The 19,611-nt window shown below is 50.7% G+C and overlaps 2 protein-coding genes across 2 annotated transcripts in view; one reads left to right on the forward strand and one right to left on the reverse strand.

Annotated features, from left to right (window-relative positions):
* Window positions 1-6,473: 6,473 nt before the first annotated feature.
* Window positions 6,474-10,353, reverse strand: LOC148670743 (uncharacterized). Its single transcript, XM_088631029.1, has 4 exons — window positions 10,343-10,353; window positions 7,415-7,553; window positions 6,859-6,906; window positions 6,474-6,641 (listed from the first exon to the last, which is right to left on the reverse strand). The coding sequence occupies exons 1-4, from the start codon at window positions 10,351-10,353 to the stop codon at window positions 6,474-6,476; spliced, it is 366 nt and encodes a 121-aa protein (XP_088487155.1).
* Window positions 10,354-12,327: 1,974 nt separating this feature from the next.
* LOC148670744 (uncharacterized) overlaps window positions 12,328-19,611 on the forward strand; it is a 41,343-nt gene continuing 34,059 nt past the window's right edge. Inside the window, exons 1-5 of the mRNA XM_088631031.1 lie at window positions 12,328-12,364; window positions 15,761-16,138; window positions 16,973-17,323; window positions 17,865-17,953; window positions 19,301-19,450. Coding sequence (XP_088487157.1) covers window positions 12,328-12,364; window positions 15,761-16,138; window positions 16,973-17,323; window positions 17,865-17,953; window positions 19,301-19,450 — 1,005 coding nt within the window. The remainder of the gene's footprint in view (window positions 12,365-15,760; window positions 16,139-16,972; window positions 17,324-17,864; window positions 17,954-19,300; window positions 19,451-19,611) is intronic.

Consider the following 19,611-nt stretch of genomic DNA (forward strand, 5'->3'; position numbering starts at 1 on the left):
CCACTTGCTGTTGACCAGGAAGCAAACGCCTCCGCCTTTGTGTTTGCCGGTTGCTTGGTGGTTTCTGTCCATGCGGTAAACGGTGAACCCCTTTGGCTGGATGGCGGTGTCCGGGACGCATGCATTCAGCCAGGTTTCAGTGAAGGCATAAACACAGCAATCCCTCAGGTCCCTTTCCGCGTTGATCCGACAATGTAGCTCATCTATCTTGTTGTCCAGTGACTGAACATTAGCTAACAAAATAGACGGCAGCGGTGGTCTGTGCGGACGCCTTCGTAGTCGCGCTAGTACGCCGCCTCGTCTTCCCCGGCGTCTGCTGCCCACCTGTTGTTGTTGTTCGCCGCATCTTTGACCGATCCAGCAGCTGGGGTCCGGTACGTGAAAAAAGTTGTTTGATGACATTAAGGAGTCTATCCTCAGGTTTAAAAGCGTTTGTCTATCATAAGTAATGACAGACATTGAGCGTCCAACACAAAACAAGAGTATTAACGTATAAATAAACATTAAAACAGACAAACAACGAGAGAGCTTTCTGTAAACCGTCGCCATCTTTCCGGCGCCGGAAACAGAACTGTTCACAGACTGTGAACACTGACTCTATCATGAAGAAGGCTCAGCAGCGCCTTTATTTCTTAAGGTGCCTCAAGCGATGGGGGATGCCAACACATGTGTTGGTGAACTTCTACCGCTGCACTATCGAGAGCGTCCTCACCAACGGGATCACCGTGTGGTATGGCAACACCTCTTCGCGAGAAAGAAAGGCACTGCAGAGAATGGTCAATATGGCCCAGAAGATCATTGGCTGCGGTCTCACCGAGATTAAACAGCTCTATGAGGACCGCTGCCGTGGTAGAATTCTGGCCATCACAGAGGACAGTCACCACCCCGGGCATGAGCTCTTCACCCCACTGCCCTCAGGCAAGAGATATAAGAGCATACGGACACTTACCACTAGATTCTTCAATAGCTTCTATCCACAAGCAGTGAGACTGGCGAACACATTTAGCCATCCCCCTCGGACCACACCCACACCATCACCATCTACCTCATTGTAATTTATTTATTGTACGTCTCCAGTCATTGTTTACATGTCTGTATTGTTTACATTCAAACTGCCTGCATGTTTACTTGCACATTGTCTATTGTTTGCACATTGTCTTGATGCACTGTTTGCACTTTGTTTTGTTTTTACACTTGTTTTACAATCGAGAGACTTTCTGTAAGTAAGAATTCCATTGTACCAGTACCGGTTACATATGGCAATAAAGTTCAAGTTCAAGTTCAAGTTCAAGTTCAAAAGCGCCTGTCACACTGAGCGAGAGGACGTTCTGGGTGGTTTTCTGACTTGAAGCTTGTTAAAAGTCCAGCAGTGAAGTGTCTGGATGCCATTCCACTCGAGTTTGCATCTGTGGAAACGTGAGTGTTGGGGTGTGTTCAGCTGAAGGTTGTTCTCCAGCAGGGTTAATGGCTCTGCGGTGTTGTGAACTGACACGCAGCCCAGTGTCTCCCCCAGAGATGAATCCTGCAGCAGCACCAAGCGCCCTGGGAGAGTCACTCAGGTCAGAGGTCACAACCTCTGTTTGCCCTCTGCATTTCCTCCACAGACTGGGGGGACAGTGTGACACCTCCTGATGTGTTTTTTGTGCATTGTGTGTATTCTACAGTGTGATCTGGGTGTTTGTGGTGTGTTGCTGGTGTAGAACGATCACTATGAGTCTCCCAGGTGGGGTAACTGGTGCAGAATGATCACTGTGTGTCTCCCAGGTGGGGTTACTGGTGCAGAATGATCACTGTGCGTCTCCCAGGTCGGGCTGCTGGTGCAGAATGATCTCTGTGCGTCTCCCAGGGGGGGTTACTGGTGCAGACTCCACAGCGCCAGCAGTACCGCCCGCAGCCACCAGCCATCAAAGCGGATCAGCTGTCACACTGCTCACAGTGTGTGTGTCCTGTGATGGACTGGTGTCCTGTCCAGGGTGTGTGTGTGTCCTGTGATGGTCTGGTGTCCTGTCCATGGTGTGAGTGTGTGTGTGTGTGTGTGTGTGTGTGTCCTGTGATGGACTGGTGTCCTGTCCAGGGTGTGTGTGTGTCCTGTGATGGACTGGTGTTCTGTCCAGGGTGTGTGAGTGTGTGTCTGTGTCTACACCTGTAGCGGCTGCACTGAAGCCACACCCACAGAAAACAAAAGCAGAGCAGCACCGAGCAGATTTTCACAACTGTAGGACCTGTTCAAGCGGATGAGCTGGTCTGAAGAGGCCGGATTCTCATTTCCAGAGAAACACGACACGGAAAGAACACGCCTGAGGACCTGTTGAAGTGCATAACACATTTCTTAAGAAAAAAACAGAGAAAGTACATAAGTAGTGATTTGCAAATAATAATAATTGCTTACACTTATATAGCGCTTTTCTGGACACTCCACTCAAAGCGCTGCACAGGGAATGGGGAATCCCTCTACCGCCACCAATGTACAGCCCCCACCTGGATGATGCGACGGCAGCCATAGTGCACCAGAACACTCCCCACACACCAGCTCTCAGTGGGGAGGAGAGCAGAGGGATGAAGCCAGTTCAGAGAGGGGGTTTATTAGGAGGCCATGATTGGTAAGGGCCAACGGGAAATTTGGCTAGGACGCCGGGGTAACACCCCTACTCTTTTCGAGAAACACCCCAGGATTGTTAATGACCACAGAGAGTCAGGACCTCGGTTTTACGTCTCATCCGAAGGACGGCGCCTCTTTACAGTCCAGTGTCCCCCGTCACTATACTGGGGCATCAGGACCCACACAGACTGCAGGGTGAGAGCGCCCCCTGCTGGCCCCACTAACACCTCTTCCAGCAGCAGCCTTAGTTTTTCCCAGGAGTCTCCCCTCCAGGTACTGGCCAGGCTCACTCCTGCTGAGCTCCAGTGGGGGGGCTGCCAGCTGGGAGCTGCAGGGTGAGATGGCTGCCGGCTGTACATACAGGGAGCCGTCGTCAGCGTTGGGCCAGTGAGGCCAGTGTTGTCGTCGCTGTCCCCTCGAAGCAATTCAGACTTGAGATGAAAGCGGTGCAGAAAGAAGCACGTAGCGGTCAGTGTGTCTGTGTGCAGAGGGACAAACAGTTCTCTCCCAGTGAGACTCGGAGATAAACTCAGGAAACCGCAGTCACCGCTGTCGCAGCAGCCTGAGTGATGATAAGGCCTCAGAGCTGAAGAGAGGACTTCGAACCCGCTGCAAGGCCGCAGGCCCTCCATCAGTTCCACTGGTGACTCTGGACGGCCATCCCTGTGGTAGGACGCAGGGAGCGCCGGGAGTCCGCAAAGGAAACTGCATTGCAAACAATACTTTACGCAGAGGGGGGTGGGGGTGGGGAACAAGCCGCCCAGTCCGTGTGGTTGAAGCCGATACCCTGGCTCCTCTCCAGACACAGCTGGGTGAGCTCCTCCAGTCAGGACAGGAGGCTCTACTGTACACAGAGGGGGGTGGGGGTGGGGAACAAGCTGCCCAGCCCTGTGGTTGAAGCCGATACCCCGGCTTCTCTCCAGACACAGCTGGGTGAGCTCCTCCAGTCAGGACAGGAGGCTCTACTGTACACAGAGGGGGGTGGGGGTGGGGAACAAGCTGCCCAGCCCTGTGGTTGAAGCCGATACCCCGGCTTCTCTCCAGACACAGCTGGGTGAGCTCCTCCAGTCAGGACAGGAGGCTCTACTGTACACAGAGGGTGGCGGGGGTGTGGAACAACTCCTTTGTTCGGGGCCTTGGGGCATTCTTGTTGTGAAAGGCGCTATATAAAAAAACTGAATTGAAATTGAATCTTACAGGTTTGGGTTTTTCGGAGATCTTGTCAGAGATCTTGTCTGACGCGCCCGTTTCAAAAACGTAACGACACTCCTCATGTCCGAGCGCCGCCGGTCTGTGACGTAACGTATGCTTACACAACCATGACGGTTTCATCATGGACAGCACGAAAGCCCGAAAAGTGGTTGACGTTTTAATTTGGCAACGCCACGATGGATCCCAGTTTTTTTTTTATTTTGGAGGCCAAAGAGGACAAAAAAGGAAATGTCTGGAGGTGGATCGATGGTCATCTCTGCGGTTGTTCTGATGTTCTGGAAAAAACAAAACAAAACAAAACAAAAACGGCTCGCTTGCCCGGTCGTGTAGTGTTTCCACACCCCACGCAAATCAACTTCTCTTCGCCCCCGGGGGCTCGTCGCCCGCCGCACCCCTCTCACGTGATAGGGGCTTCCCCCGGCTGTGACGTACTTACCCCACCCCCTTCGGCCAACGTCATACCGAAGGTCGCGCTTCGGGCCGCGGCGATGCTGACGGACTGTCTTGTAGCGTGAGAAGGGTTTAAATTCCGACTTAAGGAGTTGGCCATCGTTATATTTCGCGAGGTATCATACGGGGGGAAAAAGAACATTTATATTTATCAACCTATTAGTAATACTGGGTGGATGTCATGTTCCCCAAAGTTCAGTGCCTCTCTCTAATAAAGTAGAAACGCGACATTAAACTCCGTTCGAAATGGGAGAAATCACCAGGACACGATCCAACTGACGTCCGGAAAAGAAAAAAAGAACTCCTATTCCCATTTGTAATGACCCCGTCGTGTTTTTCCCGGTGTGCGCTTCTCTTTCGGAGACCGTTTCTCTCTGGTGTTGTTTTGCTGTTGGAATAAATGCCGAGGTGACCCTTCTGTGTGGAGTCTGCGTGTTCTCTCCAGCGGGTCGTTTCCTCCACCGCAGGGGCTGGTCAAACCGGGGTCTCCCAATCGTCACAGAAGTGTGTGTCGTTTTGGGTGGTGGGGGGGGTGCATCGGGGATACTGCACCCCGAGGGGGTGGCCTCTCACCTTGCTCCGGATGAAGGGAGAAGACCTGTACCTTCACGAGTCCGGGTTGTGAAAACTTCTTCAGGCAGTTCAAAACGTTCGAAGAGACTACAGCGCTACCCTGTTTTCCATTTCTATCGTGTATTATTATACAGTCATAAGTATCTGTACTGATCACAGAGTCCCCCTCTCACTGCCAGGACAGGAGCCCAGTGCAGCACGAATAATAATAATAATTAATAAGTCTGGACCCTCCCCTCAGAGCTCTTCCCAGGTCAGGGGGATCCCCTCCAGCCCCCCCAGTGTGCAGCCCCCACCTGGATGATGCTCCAGTCCGCTCAGCACACAGCAGCTCTCAGTGGGAAGGAGAGCAGAGGGATGGAGCCAGTTCAGAGAGGGGGGGTGATAAGGAGGCCATGATGGGTCAAGACCAGGGGGGGAATCAGGCCAGGACACTGGGGTAACACCCCTACTCTTCTCCAGAAACACCCCGGGATTGTTAATGAGCACAGAGAATCAGGACCTCGGTTTGACGTCTCATCCGACAGTCCAGTCCAGTCCAGTATCCCCCTTCACTATACTGGGGCATCAGGACCCACACAGACCGCAGGGTGAGAGCGCCCCCTGCTGGCCCCACTCACACCTCTCCCAGCAGCAACCCTGGGGGGGGGGGGGAGGGAAAAAACCAAAAGCTAAACAGATTTTTTTAAAAAAAATTTTATTGATGCTTTACAAAAGTCCAGTCCAGTCTGGTGTCCCTCAGCTCCAGTCCAATCCAGTTTGGTGTCCCTCAGCTCCAGTCCAGTCCAGTCTGGGGCCCCTCAGCTCCAGTCCAGTCCAGTCTGGTGTCCCTCAGCTCCAGTCCAGTCCAGTCTGGTGTCCCTCAGCTCCAGTCCAGTCTGGTGTCCCTCAGCTCCAGTCCAATCCAGTCTGGTGTCCCTCAGCTCCAGTCCAGTCCAGTCTGGGGCCCCTCAGCTCCAGTGCAGTCCAGACTGGGGTCCCTCAGCTTCGGTCCAGCACAGTCTGGGGTCCCTCAGCTTCAGTCCAGTCCAGTCTGGGGCACCTCAGCTCCAGTCCAGTCCAGTCTGGTGTCCCTCAGCTTCGGTCCAGTCCAGTCTGGGGTCCCTCAGCTTCAGTCCCGCACAGTCTGGGGTCCCTCAGCTTCGGTCCAGCACAGTCTGGGGTCCCTCAGCTTCAGTCCAGCACAGACTGGGGTCCCTCAGCTTTGGTCCAGCACAGTCTGTTGTCCCTCAGCTTCGGCCCAGCACAGACTGGAGTCCCTCAGCTTCGGTCCAGCACAGACTGGGGTCCCTCAGCTTCAGTCCAGACTGGGGTCCCTCAGCTTCGGTCCAGCACAGTCTGGGGTCCCTCAGCTCCTGTCCAGTCCAGTCTGGTGTCTCTCAGCTCCGGTCAAGTCCAGCCTATTGTCCCTAGGCTCCAGTCCCGTCGTCTGGTGTCTCTCAGCTCCGGTCCAGTCCAGTGCAGTCCAGTCCAGTCCAGTCCAGATCTTAGCAGGCACAGAACCAGGAAAGGAACCTGGAAAGAATATTGTTATTGCAGGTGTGAGGGACACAGACACAGACATCACCATGACATCAAACAGCAAGAGGAGACTCCTCCTTGAATCACAGACATGACCGGGCGGCGCCCCCCTGTCTGCTCACCTGCACCTCCTCTTCCTCTTCTTGTCCTTCCCGGCAGCCTGCTCCTCCTCTCCCTCGCTCTTCCTCTCCTGAGCTACGGTCTCCGCCGCCTCCATCGGCTCGTCCTGATCTTCTGTCTCCACTGACACACAGCTCAGGGACTTCAAAAAGACGCAACAGCGCTTCTGAAGCAGAGACAGGAGAGTCACTTTAAGAGTCGGACTGGACACTCCAGGACATGAACACTGCACTGAGAGAGAGAGGGGTTCATACAGACACACTGACTAGACACTCCAGGACATGAACACTGCACTGAGAGAGAGAGGGGTTCATACAGACACCCTGACTGGACACTGACTGGACACTGGACAGGAGTAAAGAGAGGATCAGAGCATTACCCACCTTCTTTTTCTTCTGTCTCACAGGAGGTGGTGATTGGACCTCCTCCAGCTGGAGTCCGAGGAGGGAGAGAGGGGGCAGGAGAGGGACAGCACAGGGAGAGAAAGAGAGAGACAGGTGAGTAAAGTGTCCCAAGAGCACAGAGACTCTGCTGGGATCACACTCGCAGTGAGTGACCTGGGTGTAGCCCACTAATACTGACCCACTGGACACCACAGGACAGAGAGGAGGAGGAGGAGGAGAGAGACACACTGACTGGACACCACAGGACAGAGAGGAGGAGGAGAGAGACACTGACTGGACACCACACGACAGAGAGGAGGAAGAGAGAGACACACTGACTGGACACCACAAGACAGAGAGAGACAGAAAGGAAGTAGAGAGAGAGACAAAGATGAAGGCACAGAAAGACAGCAGGCAAAGAGAAAGATTGAGATTGAGGGACAAACAAACCGAGAGAGAGAGGAAAGAGAGAGAGAGAGACAGAGATCGAGGGACAGACAAGACGGCGAAACTCCACCACAGACAGGACAGGAGGCAGGGTGGGACCAGCACTGACCTCCTTCCTCTCTCCTGCCAGAGGAGCTGTCTCCACCTCCTCTTCCTCCTGCAAGTCAAGAGACAGGCTGAGAGAGAGACGGGCTGGTGGGACATCGGCGAACAGAGTTGAAGGCAGAGAGCCGGGGACACAGGCCCAGCTGGGACAACGCAGGACAGACAGAGTGACAGACAGAAAGGAAGGAGAGAGAGAGACAAAGATGAAGGCACAGAAAGACAGCGGGCAAAGAGAAAGATTGAGATTGAGGGACAAACAAACCGAGAGAGAGAGAGGAAGGAGAGAGAGAGAGACAGAGATCGAGGGACAGACAGACTGACAGACGGGGCTGAAAGAGAGAGACAGAGAGGCAGGGACAGACAGACAGCAGGGTGAGAGAGAGACAGAGATCGAGGGACAATAATTTGGTTTCGAAATTTATTCTGAAAATATACAATCATTCAGTCCTGAAAAATATCGAGTTCAAATTATACATTATGTACAATATTGTAATCAACATATGGCTAATCATCAAAAATTAAAAAAAACTGTACTGGGGGACACAGCTGGCTGTGCTGTTCTGGACAGAACACACTGAGGTCCAGTTTCCACCTCCTGCAGGATCAAACAGCACCTCCACTGGCTCTCCAGTGAACAGAGGGACAGACAGAGAGGCTTCAGGCTGCAGGGTGACAGTGTCTCTGTGAGCTAAAAGACAATCAGGACAGAGGATGATATAAGAACACACTCTGTCAAGAATATAGAGCCCTCTAGTGACCCTACTGTAGACCTGCTTACCACCCACAGTGACGATCACAGTGCTGATACTGCTTCCCTTAAGGTCCCTCACTGTGTAGTTGCCCTGATCAGCTGGAGTGAGGGAGCGGAGTGTCAGAGAGCTGTTCTGCACTGACACTCACTGTTCGTACCTGGGGCCAGGGAGCCCTGCACTGCTCAGTAAGACTATACGAGACTGGACAGATCCTGCAGGATCAAACAGCACCTCCACTGGACCAGCAGTGTGGAGGGAGAGAGACAGAGAGGCACCAGGCTGCAGGCTATGGACTTCTGAGTGAGCTGAAAAGGGACAGGTAGAAACATGTTGAATATTTAGTTTTACAACAATACCTTGAGTTTGGACTGCGATCAGCTTCATTTTGTATTTCAGCTGTGAAAATGCAATTTCAAAAATGCACGCCCCAGTCATGTTAGGTTCAAGTTACAGTTGCATCACAACTCAATACATTTGCAATTCACTTCAAATGTTGTTTTTGTTTGATCCAGTCTGTCCTCACCTAAAGGAGATACTTACTTTTAACACCTTTTATTTCTTCTGGGAGGTTAACTGGCTTCTGAGAAAATTGTTCCTGGTGTTTGTGTTGTGTATGCCTTGCAATGGAGGGGTGAGAAATAATGGACTTATTACATTATAATGAATAATAATTGCTTACACTTATATAGTGCTTTTCTGGACACTCCACTCAAAACGCTTTGCAGGACATGGGGACTCCCCTCCACCACCACCAATGTGCAGCATCCACCTGGATGATGCGACGGCAGCCATAGTGCGCCAGAACGCTCCCCACACACCAGCTATCAGTGGGGAGGAGAGCAGAGTAATGAAGCCAATTCATAAATGGGGGTTATTAGGAGGCCATGATTGGTAAGGGTCAATGGGAAATTTGGCCAGGACACTGGGGTAAAACCCCTACTCTTTTCGAGAAACACCCTGGGATTTTTAATGACCACAGAGAGTCAGGACCTCAGTTTTACGTCTCATCCGAAGGACGGCGCCAGTTTACAGTCCAGTGTCCCCATCACTATACTGGGGCATTAGGACCCACACAGACCGCAGGGTGAGCACCCCCTGCTGGCCCCATTAACACCTCTTCCAGCAGCCACCTTAGTTATTATTGTCGAGAAGGAAAGAATATTAGGAACATGAAAAGCCTGAATGTCTTAAATGCATTTTTTATACTGAAACAGAGAGGCACACACACGTCATTACAAACGCACACCCGCACAGAGACGTCCTCAAGCGCCTTGTTCACAATTATGGGCTCCAACAGGAACAAAAAACGCCAGCCTGACAACTCGAGCATTCAAACCAAGAACCCAACACGTACTCACGTTGGCAGCCTCTGCAGAAAAGCATAAAGAACCACAAGCCTTCTCTATTGGGAGGAAAAACACACACTCCCTCTCTCACACTCCTGATTTCCTTAAATAGCTCATTCTTCATCTCTGGCTCCTACATACAGTATAGCAGCGCTCAGTCTGCTTTGAATAAGCCATAAATCTAAGATTTGTTTTATCTGTTCCTCTTGTCTAGGCCTAGAGCTGCTTTTCATAAAAGAGCTTTTCATAAAAGAGCTGTTTGCATAAATAGCTAAGGTTACAGCTGAAGACACCAGCTTCATCATCCAGTGTGTTGTACGTCGAGAGCAAGAGAAGAGGGCCAGGCCGTGCCTTTTCATAGACTTTTCTTCTGAAAAGTCGGGTTCTCGGAGGCAGATTTAGCCCTTCATGCAGTGTAGAGAGATAGACAGGCCAGCGCGCGCACAGTTAGAGCTGCACCCTCACACAGAGTCAGACCCGCACAGACACGTCCTCTTGTTTAAACAAATACACAAACCTGACGGCGCTCACAATGATCCAGACACACACACACACACACACACACACACACACACACGACATCAGCAGTCACTCTCGCACCCTGGACCCCAGCTCAGTCCTCACCTCCAGCTCCTGCGAACCACTTCGAACAAACTGCATTAAGAAAATTAGGTTGCGTTCCGGTAGCAGGCCATCCTGGGCACCAGTGTGAGTTACACACTCATTTGTAAAAGCCCTTCCGCATCGTTGGGCATGCTTCACAGTTCTGGTGCTCCAGTTTCCACCCACAGTCCAGGGACAGGCTGCCACTTTCACTGGGCAGTGCACCGTCACCGTGGCAGCATGGTCGGTCGGATCTGATTTCAGTCTTTATTTCCTTTTTTAGAGATCCTGTAACCAGTACCTGTTAACTGCCACGACGGACAGGGAAATGCGTCATCACTGTACATCCTCTTACCTCCTGTGGCAAAGGGCAGCTGATGAAGCTTTGTGCTCGCCGGATCATGGCAATCGCCTCTCCACCCTGATCCTGGCTCAGCACAGGGCACCTGGGTTCACTCCCTTCAGACGAAAGAGACTCAGTTTCTTCAATCTGTCAGTGTGAGACACTCCCTTCAGACGAAAGAGACTCAGTTTCTTCAATCTGTCAGTGTGAGACACTCCCTTCAGACTGAAGAGACTCAGTTCCTTCAGACTAAAGAGTACTTTCAGCCTGTCAGTGTACCTTTGATGGACGGGGTACCAGGCCATCAAAGGGTACTAACCACTGTACCAGAACCGTGCCACCGTCTGACTTCTAAACAGTGTAAACTAATTTTCTGAAATAATCGGCTGAAACTTTGTTGCAAAACCTTCTTTGTTGACAATGTTTTGTCTTTGTCGTATTGGTTTTGCTGGTCCCTGACCGTAAGAAAACACATTTACCCCCCCCCCAGTGGATAGAAATCCAAACCTCAGGCAGCAGATGAAATTGATTTGCCAGGGATTAAAATTAAAATGATCCCAAAGCAAAGCAGAGAGACTGATTTGCCTAGGCACCTGGCACGGGATGGGGGGAGTCCGATTTGAATATTGTCCTTGCAGAGAACCAATTAGATTGGGCCTCGCTAAGCCCGAATGGTTTCCATGGGGACCGCAGCTAGGTGATCCGAGGAGAGACCGAGGGCTGTACAGGCCTGGAAACAGTCCGCGTCTACCCAGCGTCCCGGGCGGGTCGGAGACAACCCCGCATCCAGAGGGGAGAAGAACGGTGAGTGGTGACTAAACTAGAGGGGAAAAAAAATGTCGGGGAGCAACGCAAATCGACAAAGAATTACAGAAGTGCAAAGTTTCAGAAACACTGTGTAAGAATGAGTGACCTGTTAGGAAATCCCGATGTTATTGTTTCAGGGTGTGGAGGGAGCTTTTAACGGTTATAGGGAAGTTTCAGGACATTTTAAAGATTGTAAATGTCCAAACCTGCGAGAAATGTAAGCCTTGTTCATTTGAGAGTCTGGGAACGTTTTAGCGGGTAGGGTACCCAGCGTACCGACAGGGCTCAAAAAGAGTGTTTATTTCACTGTAGCCCGCAGTGCGACCTGTTTTGAAGAGGGAGTGGTCAGTTGCTTTATTTGAGTAATTGGCGACTCCAAAGCCAGGCTCTGCCTTAAGTGAAAGTGTACCGGTCAAGCGATGTTGACCCAGGGAGAACCTGATGAGAAAGATGATAAATGATCAGCTTCTCCTTTATTTACATTACAACACCTTGCTTTAAGTCACTGCTTATCCAGTGAAAACAAAATCAGTGTCTCTGTGGCTCAGGCTCTGCGCCTGGGGCTGGAAGGGTTTGTCTGTTCAAGTCCCGCAGCCTGCAGAGGTATCCTACTCATTTGGGCCCCTGAGCAAGGCCCTGAACCCCAGCTGCTCCAGGGGTGCCGTATAAATGGCCGACCCTGCGCTCTGACCCCCAGCTTCTCTTTCCCTGTCTGTGTGTCTCATGGAGAGCAAACTGGGGTCTGCGAAAAGAAAAATTCCTCATGCAAGAAATTGAATATGGCCAATAAAAGTGATCTGATCTTATCATTTCAGGGCCACAGGACCTATTCTGGCAAGCAAAGGGCACTAGGCAGGCTACATCCTGGACAGGACGCCACTTTATCACAGGTCTTGGTAAATTGATCACGTATTATGTCTTTATTATGTCTGTCCAACAAAGCCAAGTTCCCATCTGGGCCACTAAGGGCCGAAAGCTGATTGGAAACTACATCTAAATGAAAATCGGAGAAATCTGAAAGGAGCTCTTAAGTGTTTCTCTGATTGCAGCTCGCCGACCCGCAGTGATGGCTAAGAAGGCATGCCTCACCTTGATCGTCTCAGGTTAGTGTGTCCTTTTTTCACTTGTGTTTACTAACCCTGAACCTCTGTTTGGATGGATGATGTTGCATTACTGCACAGTATTCAAGTTCAAGTTCATTGTCATAATACTCATATACAGGTATATGGTAGAACGAAAAGCTATTAAGCTAGCTCTCAGACGATAAGTAATACAAAAAAAACAACAATATAATTGTATAATAAAGAGACAACAGGCAGTGTGCAAAAACAACAACAGGCAATGTGCAAAACAACAAAAGGTAACAGGTAATGTGCAAAACAACGTCAGATGTGTTAAGACATGCATCAACAGAATGAAATAAAAGGATAGAAATTATGGGGAGTGAGCTTTTTGACATGTAAGGTAGAGGTAGATTTCAATGTGTGTTTGAGGTTTTGGTAGGAAAGAAGGCACTGTGAGGTTCAGATCATAGGTGAGAGGTGAGGTGAGAATGAGAGAGGCTGGGAGTTTAATAGTTTGATATGCGGGGGTAAAAACTGTCTCTGAGTCTGGTAGCCCGGGCCCGAATGCTCCGGTACCGTTTTCCAGATGGTAGAGGGTCATACAGTTTGTAGCTGGGGTGTGTGGGGTCTTTGATGATGCTTAGAGCTTTCCTCAAGCACCGTCTGTCATAAATGTCCTGTATAGATGGGAGGGCAACTCCAGTATGTGAACAGAACTGTGTCACCAGCTCTCTGTAACTATCTGAAACACAACAACGGTTACTTATCGACAGATACTTTATTGATCCCGTGAGGGGAAATTGCAGTGCGACAGCAGCACTGTCAACACAGCGACAGTGTAACGAAATGATACAACAATACAACAACACAATCCAATCAGTACAGTCAGTGAGAAGTGCACTAAGAAGAGTCGCTCACAGTCCAGAATATACAAAGAGCAAGCCAGAACAGTACACAAAAAAGTTGTATTGCACAATATAAATATATTGCAAAAGTCCCTGGCATGTATTGCACAAAAAACAATTGTAAACGGGGAAAAAACCTGATGGAAGCAGAGAGTTTACTGTTCAGTGTTTACTGTTTAGTCCAAAACCAGGTCAGAGTCAGTGACTCCATCCCAGGCACACAGTGGATGAGTGGTACAGTCTGGTGGCAGAAGGCACGAATGACCTCCTGTAGCGCCCCCTGTCGCACCGCGGTTGGATCAGCCTGTTGCTGAACGTGCTCTTCATTCTCACAAGCGTGTTATAGTGGGGAGATGGGAGATGTCCATGATGGCCTGTAAGGATTTCCTGGAGCACCTTTTTGGAGTTCTCCAGTAAAGAGGCAAAGAAATATGTGTGCAGCTTCATTCAAATACACCGTTAGCTCCTGGCTACTTGTTTATTTTATTTAGAATTGGTCACAAATTTATATAGTGTCGTAGGGAAAAAAAACGGTGAACGGTTGTAGACAGTTTGCCAAAGTTAATTTATGGCTGGTTTTAAAAAAATTGATTATATACAGTACATGTATTGTAATCTCCTCATGTGGGCTTTTTCTCTCCTTTCCAATTTGGACCGGCGGAGATGGAAGATAAAAAGAGGTTTATTCAGACCTCTGAACTTCGGTGTTGAAAGGGCCAGTGCCTCGGTCCAGTCAGTCCAGGGGTCTGTGACTCTGGTACAGTTAGTCCAGGGGTCTGTGACTCTGGTCCAGTCAGTACAAGGCTCTCTGATCCTGACCCAGGGAGAGCTCAGGTCTAGTGAATCTTATAGGTCACCCTGAATCACCGGTTTTATTTATGTTTGTTCCCAATGATTCCTCAGTTACTTAATTCAACAGTTCACCTGTTTTATTGCTCGTAGTCAAGGTGATCCAGGCCTTTATTAATTGATCAAAGCACTGTGATTTACTCCTGGTCCTGGAGCATGACAGGTAAAATTATATGAGTGAGAGCCTTGTAACAGCGCCAATCGAGTCTAATTACATGAAGAGTGTATTCAAGCCAATAAGAGTCCAGGAAAGGACATCGATATGTCCTTTGATTATATGCTTTGCGAGGAGAGTTTGGAGTTTCTGCAAAGAGTTTTGCACATGCACACCTGTTCAAGACTTTTTCTGTTGGGGGTACAGTCTCTTTCTGCAGGATCAAGATGGCTAACCTTTCATAAGCACTTGGCTCACCTGGATAGATCCATTTCAGTCAGTTAACTGGGTTTCATTCGATGTATAATGACTGGAGTGGTTGAACCCTGGGTTCAGTTCGGCTGTCTGCTGTCTGGAGGTGGTATGTCCCTCCAGTTCATGTGTGTTTCTTATAGGTTTGCCCCAGTTTCCTCCCACAGTCCAGAGACATGCTGGAGGGTCAATTGGCTTCTGGGAAAATTGGCCCTGATGTGAGTGTGGGCGTATCTGTGCCCTGCAATGGGCTGGTGTCCCTGTGTTAACGTAGTCATTCATCTGTCCTGCCTTGTGCCTGTTGCTTAAGGCTCGCCCACATTGTTTTGAGGATGCAAACGACTCATCAGCATAAACACCTCAGTCTTTTCCCTGACTCGCCTCCCTGAGTTTTGCATCAGAAGTTTGTTTTCCCTGCCTGCACGCCAGAACCCTGCAGTTAGACGTCATCTGTCAGGTGTTTCTGGTTTAAATCATTTGAATTTCATTTGCTGCCTGCTTCTTGGCCTCTGCTAATCCCTCTGTATCGCCTGCAATCATCTGCGGTCTGGACTGGTCCGCTCATCTGGACCTGAGCGAAGTACAGAAATAACCGAGGGGCCGATTGCTCATCAAGAAACCTGTGGCCACCAGCCTATCAACTTGGAGGTTGTACCTCCTTAGACCGATTATCATCTGGTCTTGTTGATGCCGTTGCTTTGTGTCAATTTATCGTTCCATCCGACATTTATATCAGAGTTGCTCTTGATTATATGATATTCCATCCTCCCACCTGTTCCACCTCATCCAGTTCAGGGTGGTGGCACAGCCAGAGCTTATTCCAGTAAACAGCAGGCACAAGGAGTGGTACTCCATCACAGGGCACACAGACTCACACCCACACTAACTCTCCCAGACGTCAGTGAATATACCAGCATGCCTTTCAACTGGGGAGGAGACTGGAGCACCCAGAGGAAACCCAGTGTGAGCACAGTGTCGAATATACAAACCAGACCAGAAGCAGAGCTGAACCCAGCGTCCCAGTGCTGAAAAACTGCAGTGCTCTAGCCCCTGTGCCACTTCACAGTGCATGGGCAGACCCATTTGAAATCCTCCCCCAGGGAAGAGGAAACCACTCAAAACGACAGCCACAAATGTCGGGTTGAGAAGTGCCGGGCCAATCCCTGACCAGATTTGCTTCTCCAATGTGTTGGCCCATCGTGGGCTGGCTTAGCCAGGCATCGCGAGCTGATCACCCCCTGCTCCTAAGCCTCAACCCTGCCTCCCGCGTTTCAGGCCTCTTGGCGTTGGCCTCACCTCACCGCTACCACTTTGTGAGCAAGCGCAGGACGTGGGTGGGGGCTCGGGCGTACTGCAGGGGCCAGTACACGGACATGGCTACCGTGAGCAGGCCAGCCGACCTGGAGCAGCTCCTCTCCACCACCGAGCCGGCCACCGGCTTCGCCTGGATCGGCTTGTACTACGTCTGGGACCTGTGGCAGTGGTCTCTTGGGGGGGGCTACCTCTATGGCGCGGGGAGGTCTGCTTTCACCAGCTGGTACGCAGGAGAACCGAACAACTACGGCGGCAAGGAGAACTGCGTGGCGATGATCAGCAGCGGGTTGTGGGCTGATCACTCTTGCACTTTCACGAGTTATTCCGTTTGCTATCAAGGTAAATGTCCCATGAGTCTTTTACGGTCTTTCTCGCACGAATACTGAATGTGTAGCCATATCACCCTGCAACTCACAACTGGCAACCCACTGAAGCTAAACAGGTGTGAGTCTGGTCAGTACCTGGATGACCTCCTGGGAAAAACTAAGGCTGCTGCTGGAAGAGGTGTTAGTGGAGCCAGCAGGGGGCGCTCACCCTGCGGTCCATGTGGGTCCTGATGCCCCAGTTTAGTGACGGGGACACTATACTGTAAACAGGCACCGTCCTTCAGATGAGATGTAAAACGGAGGTCCTGACTCTCTGTGGTCATTAAAAATCCCTGGGCATTTCTTGAAAAGAGTAGGTTTGTAACCCCAGCGTCCTGGCCAAATTTCCCATTAGCTCTTACCAATCATGGCCTCCTAATTCTCCCCATCTATGAATTGGCTTCATTGCTCTGCTCTCCTCCCCACTGAGAGCTGATGTGTGTGGAGCGTTATGGCAAACTATGGCTGCCGTCGCATCATCCAGGTGAGGCTGCACATTGGTGTTGGTGGAGGGGAGTCCCCATTACCGCTAAAGCGCATTGAGTGGAGTTTAGATAAGCGCTATATAAGGAGCGGTTAGCGTCACTTCCTCGCGGCACCATGTTCGCGGGGGTTTCCTCCAGGTGCTCCAGTGTCCCCCACAGTCCGACGCTCTGGTGGGTGAATTGGCTGCTGGGAATGTCTGACCCTAGGGCTTGTGTCTGCGTGCGGTGGACTGGCGTCCCATCCAGGTGGTATCCTGCCTGTTGCTTGCTGAGGCTGCTCCGTGACCCTCAACCAGACTACTGACTGGGGTTCACTTCTTCAGGGGGGGAAGGCACAGCCGATCAATACTTCCTGGTGGCTGAGGCCAAGAACTGGACAGAAGCCCTGACGTTTTGCAGAGAACATTACACCGACCTGACCCGGGTGAGGAGCCAGAGCGAGAATGAGTTAGTAAGAGTCACGGCCGGAGGCAGGGAGGTCTGGATCGGGCTGTTCACCGAGCCCTGGAAGTGGTCCGATGGGGACGTCTCCACTTTCCGCCCCTGGTACGAGGGGGAGCCGAACAATTATGGCGGCATTGAGAGCTGTGGCGCTGTGAATCTGCAGGGGAGCGCGAGAGGCTCCTGGAATGACTATTATTGCAATACCACCTACGCGTTCTTCTGCTACAGTGGTAAGTTATTGCGGGGCCACTTCGACAGCCTTATGGGGGTAACCTTGCGGGGAACGTCGCCTTCACTTTGCTATTCCACGACCGCTTGTCCAGTTCGCACTTGTGGTGGCCCAGAGTCGGTCCCAGGGTGCACTGGGTGCAGTGGTTAGCATTGCTGCCTCGTATTGCCTGAGCTCTGGGTTCAGTCTGCATGGAGTTTGAATGTTCTCCTTGTTTTTGCGTGGGTTGCCTCCTGCAGTCCAAAGACATGCTGGTAGGTTTTGAATGGGCTCCTGGGAAAATGAGCTGTGGTGTGTGCCCTGTGATGGACTGGCATTACTGCCAGGGTTAACCCTGCCTTGCACACTTTGCTTGCTGGGATAGACTCTGGAGCCACCTCCGGAGCACCAGTCTTTTGTAATATTGTAAGTGATGTCTTGACGTCCTTGACCATATAACTGTCCCTCAGACCAGGCAGGTTGAATCACTTCAGAATGCTCCTTCAGAATGGGGTTTGCCTCTTTTATTGTCTTCTACGCTGTTTTCATCCTTTCCTCCACAGGGAAGAGAGTGGTGCTGAGAGTGAGGATATTAATGGACTCGGAATTGAATCCTAATGACCCAGATGTTAAAGAGTGGCTTCTGGTCCAGGTATAGGAAATCGACTACTAGACTGTGTCAGTGTGCATAGGTAGGTTGCGATATTCCAGGCTCCTCGTAAAGAAGAAACTAAGCAAATCATACTGTTGGAGCTGCAGTAGACAAAAAAGATCATCCAGTCAATGCTATGCATAATGAGCCACACATTGCTACGTTATACAGAAATCAGAAATGCACTCAATCAAAATGTTTGTCACACATTACACGCAGTGGGTTCCTACCAATATGAATCATTATTGGGGATTTTCTTTGGTTAAAAAGCAGCATTTTAGGAATTCAGGAAACAATCAGATGAATATAAAGGGATAGTGTACTTATTATTGTAGTGTTACCTCACCTGGCTGGGGAAATCATTTGTGAAGAATGAGCCAGGGAGGCAGACGCAAGGGTCAAGTTGGGATGGAGGGAGGGGAGCAAGAGAAGATGAGCGCAGAGCTGTGGACAGACTGGGAGTATTTATAAACTGGGGTGTGGAAGTGATTAATAAACACAATACAAAACAAACAGAAGAAATTACTATTATCTTCCTTTTGGCTATTTGAATTAAGGGAACATATGAATAGGCCCAAAAGTTCAGGGTAGAGTAATAGAGTTAATAAGGGCTTTAAACTAGAATATAAGAGAGAGAATACTGGAGATCATAGTTGCGGTTATATCGAAGCGCTGACCTTTCCCTTGCTGGCTTTGTTTATTGTATCATGCCTGCTCACGTTGGATTGCTCGAAGACCCTTCCGAGTAACCACAGCAACCGACGTGGCCACCTGTCAGTCACCTGGTTGCCATGACAGTTCAATCGGGTGGAAGATCAGTTCCACCTGCTCACAGTTAGCCACCACCTGCCTCCTTATCCAAGGGAATTGACAATCAGCCCCCCACTAGCTCACTGTTAAGGAGTTCAGGCTTGAGCCTTGGTGTTCCTTAGTCAAGTTTTCCTTGATGCTTTGACCCCGTTTCCCTCAACCTTGCTCTTGGGTTGCCCTTGTGTTTGCTCCTTGGCGTCGAAGATTTCTCGCCTCGACCTCGTCTCTTAGCTGCTTCGCTTGGGTATCTATCGGCTCCGGGCTTTGCTTGCTTTCGACGTCACCGCTCTGGCTGCCTCCCTGCTTCGTTCTGCGACTTTGAATCCCACTACGTCCCACGTTTTCCAGAGCGCTCACTCCAGCTGCCACCTCCCACTACAGACCACTATCACCCACCACAGGCGCTGTCTGCTGCTGCTTCCCTGTTTCGCCCAGCGATTGCTTCCTCCCCACCGCAAAAAGACTGCAGCTCTCATTCAGGAAGGCATACCGAGCCCGATTTCTGACCCGGGCGCTGTGGTGCTGTTCCCTCCGCAGCTGACGAGAGAGCTGTCCAAGCACACCGAGCTGAGAAACACCAGCCTGCGCTGGCACCAGGAGGACAACGGCGTGGTGTTCTCGAAAGAGGAGGAAGACGGTGAGATGCTTAAGCAGCACAGCCTTGCCGTCGTGCGTTCTGAAAGCTGGGTAGTTCATCAGTGATGCGTTTGCTCCGCAGGGCAGTGCCACCCCATGGGAGACTGAGTGTCAGAAGATCAGTCTGCACAGGATTCCTCTGGGCAGTGTGAAACACTGGTCTACACAAAACGCCACTGGCGACAGACCGACATCAAACTTCAAATACCGTA

The sequence above is a fragment of the Lepisosteus platostomus genome, chromosome 5, assembly GCF_059453375.1.
Source record: "Lepisosteus platostomus isolate fLepPlt1 chromosome 5, fLepPlt1.hap1, whole genome shotgun sequence".
In the NCBI taxonomy this organism is placed as follows: Eukaryota; Metazoa; Chordata; class Actinopteri; order Semionotiformes; family Lepisosteidae; genus Lepisosteus; species Lepisosteus platostomus.

Excerpts from the sequence above, each read along its gene's own strand:
- LOC148670743 (XM_088631029.1), bottom strand. Across the intron at positions 6,907-7,414 it reads TGGCAGGAGAGAGGAAGGAG|CTGGAGGAGGTCCAATCACC; the intron begins GTCAGTGCTGGT and ends CTCGGACTCCAG. Across the intron at positions 6,642-6,858 it reads TGAGACAGAAGAAAAAGAAG|AAGCGCTGTTGCGTCTTTTT; the intron begins GTGGGTAATGCT and ends TCTCTGCTTCAG.